This window comes from Musca autumnalis, unplaced genomic scaffold (genome assembly GCF_047663935.1).
Source record: "Musca autumnalis isolate F117 unplaced genomic scaffold, ASM4766393v1 scaffold_1, whole genome shotgun sequence".
Taxonomy (NCBI): domain Eukaryota; kingdom Metazoa; phylum Arthropoda; class Insecta; order Diptera; family Muscidae; genus Musca; species Musca autumnalis.
The window spans coordinates 56,073,279-56,085,371 of record NW_027411644.1 but is presented as its reverse complement, the minus strand read 5'-3'; the positions used below and the strand labels follow the sequence as shown (position 1 = coordinate 56,085,371).

The 12,093-nt window shown below is 38.9% G+C and overlaps 1 protein-coding gene across 12 annotated transcripts in view; it reads right to left on the bottom strand.

Moving 5' to 3' along the window:
• The window catches only part of Tk (Tachykinin), a 118,221-nt gene that overhangs the window by 3,063 nt on the left and 103,065 nt on the right, over positions 1–12,093 (bottom strand). For 11 of the 12 annotated variants that reach the window (XM_073963491.1, XM_073963500.1, XM_073963501.1 and 8 more), the window contains 2 exons: positions 8,386–8,986; positions 72–782 (listed from right to left, as the gene is read on the bottom strand). In XM_073963491.1, the coding sequence (XP_073819592.1) occupies positions 72–782; positions 8,386–8,766 (1,092 nt within the window). In that variant the 5' untranslated portion in view covers positions 8,767–8,986. Of the gene's footprint in view, positions 1–71; positions 783–8,385; positions 8,987–9,203; positions 9,345–12,093 lie in introns of those variants that run through there. The other variant, XM_073963498.1, reaches the window with a different exon arrangement.

Sequence of the window (12,093 nt, the reverse complement as noted above, 5' to 3'; positions counted from 1 at the left end):
TACAATTTAATATGATTATCATTAACATATGATATCGATGATTATGTGTTTTGTGAACACTTTTTACATACCTCTGAACCTCCGCCCAAGGGGGAACGTTTAAAGGCTTGATGTGATACATCTTTTTTACCACGTACACCAACAAAAGTGTTGCTCAAGCCTCGTTTACCAACCAATTCCATTGACATATCATTAGATCCGGCCTCAGTTAGCTCCGGACGTTTGCCACGCAGACCAGTAAATCCTGTTGGTGCACGTTTTGACATTTCACTTTGTTGTTGTACTGCAAGATCATCGTGCGCAGGACGCTCATTTACCAAACGATCCATAAAATCATCAACAATCATGTGGCGTACATTATCTTCATCTAATTTTTGTAGAAATTGTTGCCAACGATAATTATCTCCTCCAGGATTGATGCCACCACCAAGAGTAAATTTTTTACCACGCACACCGAAGAAGGCTGTTGGAGCCTTTTTATAGCGGCGAGCATTTGCCGATTGAACATAGTCCTCCCAATTCATGGTATTCTCATCGAAATCTGGCAACTCTTGCCATGGAAATGCCAAACTGCTAAAACCTTCTGCGAGATCTTCTTCGCTTTCTTCATTTCCATGATTATTGGGAGTGTCCTTTTTACCACGCATTCCCACAAAACCACCTGGTGCTCTCTTAACCATATTGAGGTTACGCAGAGGATAGCTAATACCATTTCCTCTCAGGTCCATATCATCGTCATCTTCCAAAATGTCACCATTCTGCGGAACCGAAATTGACTTTTGCTGTGAGAGAAAGAGATGAAAGTAATAAAGGAGGATTATACTGGGGAACTTTCTAATTTTATTTAACAAACGAAGTAATTGAAGGCCTCGGTACATAAGCAGCATGCTACTCATGCTTAAATAATTTCTGAAAAATTAATAAAGGCATCTACCTTGGTAATTGTGCCATGCATTTACGAATTCAGATATAACTTAATTTAATTGACAGGTATTCAATGGAATTGACAACTTAAACGACGCGTTGAAATCGAGTGATTTCGTAAATGTAAACTTACTATTAATGACACAGACTGACGAAAATCCAATATCTCATTTTTCACAGTTGAACATTGGTCCTTCGAGCAGGATCAATGACCGAAACCAACAATGCTGGAAAGTTGAGAATTTGTTTCAATAGAGAGAATATTCGGTCAACAAGAAGAAGCAGTGGTGGATTTTATGGTTGGTTTACATTTACGAAATCCACAATCCAAGATTTTAACTGTCAATTCCTGTGCGTATACGTCAAATGAAAACTCATCCGAAATCCATTGGATTTCATTTGACGTTTAAGCAATGGAATTGACTGTTGAAATCGAGTGGATTTCGTAAATGTAAACCAAGCTTTACCAACTATTACCCAAGCGTGGATATTGTAACAAAGGGAAAGAATATGCACAATGCTGTGTCAGAATGAGACGACAGAAAGAATTGAGGATAAAGTAGACAAACTTCTTAAGCTGAAAACACATCCAGAGTTTTAGTAAAGTTTTGCGTCATTTCAGGTAGAATAATAAAAGACATAATCCTGCCAAGTTTCAGTTTTTTATTCTTCTACCAGAAATGACACAAAACTTTACTCAAACGTTGGATGTGTTTTAATCTTAAAGGCCTGATAAAAGAATAAAAAAGAAAAGGGAAACCTAGTTCGAAAATTGGCTGGGCCTTTTTTATTCTTTTATCAGAAGCAAGCAAGGCAAGCACGCGAGGCAGCTTAAACGGCGTTTACACTAGAGCTTTTTGCCGGGTTAACCTTCTTTATGAGGATTTATTTGACGTATACGTTATGCGATTGACATTTGAAACCCAAACCCACTGGGTTAATCCGGTTAGGTGCAAACGGGGTATTATGTACCCAGGCCTTTAGTATTTTTTTTAAATTTCTGTAGTAAAGAACTCGATCTAAGAACACCTAATTTCATGAAATTATTTCATTTGAATTTATGGGCAATACAACGTTTACATTTACGAAATCGAGTGGATTTCAACTGCCAATTCCTTTGCGTATACGTCAAATGAAAATTCATTTGAATTCCATTGGATGTCATGTGACGTTTAAGCAATTGAATTGTCAGTTGAAGTAGTGGAGGACTCGATCTAAGAACGCCTAATTTCATGAAATTATTTCATTGAAATCACGCTAGGGTGGAATGGGACTAGCGACCAAACAAAGGGGCAGAACGCAAGGTCAAGGCTATTAAGGTAGAAATAATCGAATTGAATTAAGATTTGGCTACCATAGAGAGCACGTCCTTCAGCTGAAACGGAGCGTGATGAATTGGTTGGAAAGCTAGTGACCAATAAGAATGCAGCGATTAAAGTTAATATCTTGGAGAAAACCATGGAACTAGCGTGGTTGAGTGTCTTGTCCCAAGCGATTTAGGTTAGCGATTTAGAAAATAAAACCAGACCATGGATCTCCACATGTCATCATCAGAGAGATGTAAAGGATGTAGGAAATGGGTGAACTTTCGCTGCTCTGATCATAGCAGACTCCAGGACTACTGCGATAGGAGTTTTTTTGCTGCTTGCAACGCCATAATATATTCCAGCATGTTTCCAACAGCGTCGTCGTGGGAATACGTTAGTGATTTATAACAACAAGAAACTCAGCATCTTACACCCCATGTTGTTGTTCAATGCCTTGGAAATGCACCATTCCTGCAATGATAAGATGAGAATGCCAAAGCACGTCTGACATCACCATTGTGGCATCCGGTTCGCCAACCCGTATTTTACCTGGCTCAGGCCAACTCATCTCCGTTAATAGCTCAAATAATTTTCCGGGACATCATCATAGCTGCAGACCAACGTTATATACCTGCTGGTCAAATACCCCAAAATTAGACCAAATTTCCCAGCCCTCTAAAGAAGACCACAAGACGTCTTCTGCTGTACATTAATGACCTAAATAGGTCTTCCTTTAACACGAGAAGACTCCATGAGGTATCCTGTTGTCCAGAGAAGACCTTAAGAGGATTCCTAGTGACCTCAGAAAACCGTAATAGGGGTTCTGTCCATGGAACACCCTCAGAAAATCGCAATAAGGGTTCTACAGTCCATAAACCACCTTAAAGGTTTTCTGTTGTCCATCGAAATCCGTTTAAGGTTTTTGGTTACTTCAAAAGACCCCGAAAGATCTTCTACTGTCTCTAGATGACCTCAAAAGGTCATCTTTTGTCCACAGAAGACCTGCTGTCTTCAGAATACATCGGGAGGTCTTCGGGTGACCTCAGAAGACTGACTCCAAGAGGTCTTCTGCCTTCTAAAGAAGACCACAAGACGTATTCTGCTGTACATAGAAGACCTAAAGAGGTCTTTCTTTAAACCTAGAAGACTCCAAGAGGTATCCTGTTGTCCAGAGACGAATTTAAGAGGATTTCTAGTGACATCAGAAAACTGCAATAGGGGTTTTACTGTCCAGAGAACACCTTAAAGGTTTTCTGTTATCCATAGAAATCCGTATAAGGTTTTTTGGTGACTTCAAAAGAACCGGAAATGTCTTCTACTGTCTCTAGATGACCTCAAAAGGTCATCTTTTGTCCATGGAAGACCTTAAGAGGTGACCTCAGAAGACACCAAGAGTTCTTCTGCTCTCCATAGAAAATCTCAAAAGGTATTCTGCTGTCCTTAGAAAACCTTAAGTGGTCTTCTGATGACCTCACAAGGATTTACCGCTGTTTCACCACGATCTTGAGGACAGGCTTCCTCCACGCAAGCATTCTAGTGACATCAAAAGAATAAAGGAGGTTTGTACTATCCATATATGAACTCAAAGGTTTTCTGTTGTCCATATAAGGCCTTATAAGGTCTTTTGGTGACCTGAAAAGGCCCCAATAGGTCTTCTACTATCCCTAGAAGACCTCAAAAGGTCATCTGTTGTCCACGGAAGACCTTAAGAGGTCTTCTACTGTCGATGGAAGGCCTCTAGAGGTATGCTGCTGTCCTCAGAATACATCAGGAGGTCTTCTGGTGACCTCAGAAGACCCCAAGAGGTCTTCTGCTCTCTAAAGAAGACCAAAAGACGTCATCTGTTGCCCATGAAAGGTCTTAAGATGTCTTCTACTGTCCATAGAAGACCTCAAGAGATATGCTGCTGTCCTCAGAATACATCAGAGGTCTTTTGGTGACCTTAGAAGACCCCTAAGAGGTCTTTTACTGTCTCTAGATGACCACAAAGGGTCATTTTATGTCCATAGAAGACCTCAAGAGGTATGCTGCTGTCTTCCGAATACATCAGGAGGTCTTCTGGTGACCTCAGAACACTCCAAGAGGTCTTCTGCTCTCTAAAGAAGACCACAAGACGTCTTCTGCTGTACATAGAAGACCTAAAGAGGTTTTCCTTTAACCCTAGAAGACTCTTAGAGGTATCCTGTTGTCCTGAGACGACCTTAAGAGGATTTCTAGTGACATCAGAAAACTGCAATAGGGGTTCTACTGTCCATAGAACACCTTAAAGGTTTTCTGTTGTCCATAGAAACACGTCTAAGGTTTTTGGTGACTTTAAGAGACCGTGAGGACCACAAGACGTCTTCTGCTGTACATTGAAGACCTAAATAGGTCTTCCTTTAACCTTAGAAGACTCCAAGAGGTATCCTGTTGTCCAGAGACGACCTAAAGAGGATATGTAGTGACATCAGAAAATCGCAATAAGGGTTCTACAGTCCATAAACCACCTTAAAGGTTTTCTGTTGTCCATCGAAATCCGTCTAAGGTTTTTGGTGACTTCAAAAGACCCCGGAAGGCCTTCTACTGTCTCTAGATACCCTCAAAAGGTCATCTTTTGTCCATAGAAGACCTCAAGAAATATGCTGCTGTCCTCAGAATACATCCGAGGTCTTTCGGTGACCTTAGAAGATCCCAAGAGGTTTTCTGTTCTCTAAAGAGGACCACAAGACGCATTCTGCTGTACATAGAAGATCTAAAGAGGTCTTCCTTTAACCCTAGAAGACTCCAAGAGGTATCCTGTTGTCCAGAGACGAATTTAAGAGGATTTCTAGTGACATCAGAAAACTGCAATAGGGGTTTTACTGTCCAGAGAACACCATAAAGGTTTTCTGTTATCCATAGAAATCCGTATAAGGTTTTTTGGTGACTTCAAAAGAACCGGAAATGTCTTCTACTGTCTCTAGATGACCTCAAAAGGTCATCTTTTGTCCATAGAAGACCTCAAGAGGTATGCTGTCCTCAGAATACATCAGGAGGTCTTCTGGTGATCTCAGAACACCTCAAGAGGTCTTCTTCTCTCTAGAGAAGACCACAAGACGTCTTCTGCTGTACATAGATGACCTAAATGGGTCTTTCTTTAACCCTAGAATACTCCAAGAGGTATCCTGTTGTTCAGAGAATACCGTAAGAGGATTTTTAGTCACCGAAATAGGGGTTCTACTGTCCATGGAACACCTTAAAGATCTTCTGTTGTCCATATCAATTCGTCCAAGGTTTTTTGTGACTTCAAAAGACCCCAAGAGGTCTTCTGCTCTCTGTAGATGCTGACTCCACAGGTCTTCCTCTGTCCACAGAAGGCCTCAAAAGGTTTTATATAGTCCCAAGAGTTCGTCGGCTGTTCTTAGAAGACATCAGGAGGTCGTCTTGTGACCTCAGAAGACCCCAAGAGTTTTTCTGCTCTCCATAGAAAACCTTAAAAGGTCTTCTGCTGTCCTTAGAAAATCTAAAGTGATCTTCTGATGACCTAACAAGAATTTAACGCTGTATCAGCCAACAAGGTGTTATCACCGTGAGTATCCCTGCCACAATCTGGTTTACAGACATACCCCATCCAGTTACATCAGGAGAAATATTCATGATCAAGATGAGAGAGATGCCTCAAGGTACAAACGGGAACTTCTACATAAACGAGGGTTGGCATTCACACTGATACAGTTGCCCTGTCAGTTCAAAGATACATATATTGTGAGAATGCCGTACTCGGAGACCAATCCCATCCATGGTAGCAGAAGGACCCCAGCTGCCAAGGCAAACACGAACCATTTTGCACATCGTGACATTTCTACCAGGCTTAGATGAAGTTCAAATATGGACTCAATCAGTTCACTTCACAACTTGTATTCAACGCCCCCACATACAACGGTACAAGTTTCATCTGGTTGACACCGGTCCGCACCGGTCTGGCGTGGAATTGCAGTAACGTAGAGGCTAAACAGTTCCGGAGATATCACCCCTCCTTTGGTCAGGCGAACTGTAGCAGACCTCTCTAATCTTGGTCGGTGCGTCCTTGTTCGCAGTGCAGAATGTGGAGCTATCTATTTGCTCAACCAGATCTGTACATCTCTGGTCATTCCCCAGGACTGAATGCCATACCTCATGATGCGCATTAAAATCCCCTAGGACCAGCCGGTTATCACCCCGGAACAGAGATCTGATGTTAGGCGAATAACGCGGGGCACAGCTATTGACCGGCGGAATATGCACATTTAGCAGTTCTATCTCGGCAGTTCCACACCTTACCGCTACCCCCTTACACTCCAAGTATGGGTCCCTAGAGTCTAGCTCAGGCGAGATAGGTCTGTACTGGACAGACTGATGCAGTAGAAATGCAAGCCCACCACCCCACTTCTCGTACAATCCTGGCGAAGAACGTTGTATCCATCACAACTCCGAAGACTGCTGTTGGTGTTCAGCTACGTTTCCTGAAACGTTTATTTCTTCGACTCATAAAATTCACTATCTCATTGATCTTGGTTCGAAGACCATCGCAGTTAAACTGCAAGAATGTCACATCCTCAGGAACTGGAACAGCAATACATGGTGTTAACAGCTGGGGCTTATACTGCTGTTGGGGAGATTGCGGGGGAGTTTCATAATCCGATGAAGATGATAATGATGAAGACTCACTGGGGATCATGTTGGCGCACTACGAAGCAATATAAACCCTGTCGTAATACTCCTTCAGGTAGGTCAGGCCTGAGCAGTTCCTGAAATGCACCCATCTTTGGCACCCGTTGCATCACAGTGACACCGACCTATTGGATGAGACGCTGACAAACGGAGCAAAACCATGGTCCGGGGTTACTCTCTATCCCAACAAGTAGTTTGCTGAGGTGACGGCCCCTGACCGAGAAGATGTTTCTCGATTCAATCCGGTACATAGAACCGGACGTCGTGGGATTGATTGAACTCTGGTGGGGGAAGTACCCGAAGGAGTAGACTGATATGGTCCATCTTCGAACTTAATAAAGTTAGGACAACATATTATGAGGTTCAAAGTTTAGGACAAATTGGTTGATTCGTTTGAGAGTTATCGTGTGCACCAGCCTTCCTTACTGGAATATAAGGAATGATTGATTTTAGGTCTTAAGTATGGAGACTCTGAGTTTCTATTGTAGAAAATTCTGAGATGATTTTATATATGACGCTAAGAATTTCTAATGGAAGAACTACGAAATAGTCTCACGAACTATGTTTGTCCCGGTCCACACAAGCGTGATTTCATTAAACAAATTTATGAAAGTAGGCGTTCTTATATCTAGTTCCATAGTAGAGTAATATCATGAACTTTTATGTAGTGGGGAACTCGATCTAAGAACTCTAAATTTCATGAAATGTTTTAAATGAAATCAAGCTAATATGCCATTTAGATATGACTTCATTAGCCGGATTTACCGTATTATCAGATTTTATTTGCTAAATCCGGCCATAATTTACCAGACTTCCCATACAAATATAAATCCTCGTATTGAGTGGATTTGTTTTTAATCCGGCATAAATCATCGTATACAACTCTGTTTTTTGCTACATGTTGCTAGGAAATACAAATACGTGCAAGCTGGCACAAGAAACAAGGTAGATGCATGGGTGAATTGCTACAATAAATATAATTTAAAATGTCAAAATTTGTAAACAAGGCGGAAAAATTAAATTTGCTTTGATATATGTATATTTGTAATTGATATAAATTTGTAATTTGCCGTGTGTGTTTTTGAGACTAATTCAATTTACAACAACTTATTTTGATAATCAAATGGGCTGATGTATCTACCTTGGTAATTGTGCTATGAACAAAAATCAGCTGACTGTCATTTAAATCGACCAAAGGTATATCTAAATGCAATGAAATTTGTACTGGATTTATTAAATCCAGTTGAGGATTTATGGCTAGTCTAAATGAGGTATAATGTAAATCGGGACTTTGTCGTAAATAAAAGCGAAAATTTCTGCATTCCTCTTTGCTTTTGTTTACTTCCAATTAATCTTGTAAATAGATTATTCCAGCTACTTTATTGTTCTAATCCCATTAACAATAAAACAGCAACAACAACTACAACAAAGACCATCTACCACAACCTGATCTAATTTATCTAATTTACATAAAATATTTACTTACCATAACATAATTGAGTTCCTCATCACCAACATCACCCTCGCCATCAACATCGTTTTGATTATCACCGCCGACATTGTTGTCGTGTTTAAGTTGCTTTTCTGTTGCCACCATTTCATTCCCAGTCATTTCTTGTTGTAGTCGCTGTTGTTGTTGCAACTGATTTCCGTTTCCGTTGTTGTTTAGAGCTTCAACGACACCTGCACTAGCCGCCACCGCCGTCAATTGGGTTGAAAGTACCGCCATCATCATCAGCAATGTTGCAATATTCCATGGTGTCCAAAAATTGTGGTGACATTGTTGCTGAATTCCCTTTCTATAAGAATGGTGGTTTGAAGGTTTGAATTGTTGTTGTTGTTGGCGTTTATTTTGTCCTTTTGCCATTAGTTTTGTCTGCCACTTGCGGCGGCTACTAGAAATTGTTGATATGGTGAATGGTTCTTTGTTTTGGTGTGTGTGTTTTACAGCTTTTACTTTGGCGTTGCAGTGTGCTGAACAGTTAGCGTTTTTTTTGTTGTCTTGTGAGATATTCCGAATCGTCTTTAGTTACTTATGGCCCAAGGCATTCCTTTCTTTGTGATGATAAAGATTACCTGGATGTTAGCTGGAATAAGATAGGTAATATTATTATTAGTGGTAGGGAAGGGGAGAAAAAGTGAATTTGGTTATGGTTATATGCATTTTTAATTTGGCGGAGTGTGTTATAGATTGAACTGAATGATCTAAAAGTAAACTTAAAAAAAAATTCTTAAAAAGGAATCTCTTAAAGATTCTAAGGACAGCAGAATACCTTTTGAGCTATTCTATGGAGAGCAAAACACCTTTTGTAATATTCTATTGAAAGCATAAGACGTTTTGTGTTCTTCTGAGGTCACCACCAGAAGTCCACCTGATGTCAGTAGAAAAACCTCTGATGTCAGTAGAAAACCTCGTGGGACAGCATTAAACCTTTTGAGGTCTTCTATGAACAGTAGACGAATCTTGGGGCCATTTGTAAGGCCTTCTATGGACAATAGAAAAACTTTGAGGTCATCTATGGGTATTGGAAGACCTCTTGGCGACTTCGGAAGTCACTAGTAGACCTCTTAAAGTCTTCTTTGGACAACAGAATACCTCCTGATGTCAGTAAAAATCACATAGTCGGCCCCGACCCGACTATAGCCTTGGCTCACTTGTTTTATTTTCAATTTGGGGTGTTATTTCATGGGGCCTTCTTTCTGTACGCCTAAAACTTAAACTGCTGTCTGATGTGGATGAACATTTAATTTCATATTGTAAATTGTGAATTACTCTCTGATGTAAATGTGCTCTTATCCCCCGCATATATTTTATTAAAAAAACATAAACTTTAGCTAATCAATTTATTCCACTCAATGCACTTTATTCTATTTTAATTTTATTTGTTTTTGTTGCAAATTTCATTTCCTCCATTATTTGCCATTCGTCTCGAATGTTGTTTTTGTCGATTTTTAATCATTTAATTATATTTATATTTACATTAGAAGTTTACCAACTAAAAGGTGTTTTAAAAATAATTGTGCAACTGTAATAACACACATATGCAAATATAGGAGACACCCACATGCATACATACAGTACACATTACACACATACACAAGTAAAATGTTTAACTTAAGGATTGCTTTTTGGTCAAATCGAGAAATAGTGTTATTGTTTCAAAAAAGTTTTAGATGTTTTTAATGGCAATTTAGTTTAGAAAACTAAAATGTAAATGACCTTTGGACACACGTAAAGAGATGTTAGAATAAGGAAGCATACAAATTAAGGATGTTCAACCTTAACGAACTGAAGGAAATGTAAAGATTCAATAGTAAAAATAGTGAACTACTCTCATATCAATTATGATGTTTCTTGGTGTAAGTGATAATTTTTCAAGTAAAAGTCGAAGTCCACAGTAGAACAGTTTCATGAAACAAATGTCATGAAATTATGTGTCCTTAGATTGAGTTATAGTATGTTTACATTAAAGTTTTTTTTATGAGAATTTATTATATATTGGACTTGTATTGTATTGGAGAATGTTAACGTACTATAAATGGTCTATCCATGGAGTTTTAAGTATATTTTATGAAGATCTGCTAGAGTTAGCCCCATTATTTTTATTAGAGCTTCCTAATTCATTAAAAAATCTTTATTTCAGCATCGGCAGAGCTAAGTTTAATGACATCATTGTTTGCCATTCCTGATATGTATTATGTAGGACAATTAAAAAGTCTAAAGAAGAAGAAAAGGCTGCAAAAGTAAATCTTAAAAGCCTAAAAAAGTAAAAGTCGAAGTTTTAACATAAGGTTTTATAGCCTAAAGTTATGCAACAACACAAACAAGACGGTAATAGTCAGCATGGAAGTCAAGTATGTATTTCTGGGGGGATGTTGCTAAAGCACAGAAGATTTATTCAAGTGTGTGGGTTAATGGCACACACTCAAACCCCACATAATGGGGTTTGACATTTATGGCTAGGCTTATTGGTTACCGATGTAACTTTAAATAAAACCCAGTGAGCATTGTCGATTGCGAAAAGTCTTGTGAGTAATTTTTCTATACACGACATTCTGACAAGGATAATAACTTTCTGATGAGGTATTCTATAGACAAAAGACCATCTGACGTGGGTTTCCAAAGATCGAAGACAGGAAGTCTTGTGATTTTTCGATAGACAAGGTCTTTTTCTTAAGAGGCCTTCTACAAAAAAGATTTTCTGGTGAAGTCTTCTATAGATAGCACAGTTTCTAATGAGATATACTATAGACAAAAGACCTGACGGAATAGCCTTATACCCTAGACAGACGGCAGCGTTAATTTGCATTAAGAGCAGCATTTAATTTTACCCTGACAGACGACAGTTTCTGCGTTTACGAAACAGCTGATTGCTGGCCAAAAACTGCAAAGATGTAAATATTCTAAGATGGAAAAAGTCAATTGTGAAAAATTAACTATAGGTGGAGTTAACCTCTGTTATTACGATATCATAACATTCTGTTAAACGAAAACTGTTATTCATTGGAATATTGACAAGAAACAAATTTATACTCAAATTTGACGGCATTCACTTTGGTTTTTATTAAATAAAAAAAAAAACAAATACAAGTAAAGAAACAAATTTTAGCCTCAAAACATGACGTTTATGTTTTCTATGGCGACAAATGGGAAACAAAGGCGATTAACATTGCTGTTATCTATTCCAGTAAATTGTTTAGCCATCTGTAACCAAAATATGGAACTATTATCATATGTTTTTGGAAAATGCATTTGCAACTGTTTTGTTGTTGTTTGCAATGTAAATTGGGTCTCAGAGCATGAATATGCTCTCTCTCCCTCTCGCTTACATGAATACGGGGTCTCTTTAACTGTATTGCCATATTGAAATACCTAAATTCAGTTTAAATTCAGTTTGATTTTGTGCATTAAGAATGTGGATAATGCACGAATTAATTTGAATTAAGTCAATTAATTCAAATTAACGCTGCCGTCTGTCTAGGGTATTATACGGGGTATTCTATTTATATACGACTTTCTTAGGAGGTATTTTATAGATAGCGGACCTTCTTATTAGGTCTTCTATAGATAGTAGATGTCCTTACGAGAATTTTAATAAGATGAAAGACCTCCTGACGAGGTCTTCTACAGATGCAAGGCCTTCTGATGAGGTCTTATAAAGATGGAAAATCTTCTGATTGGGTCTTTTGTGGA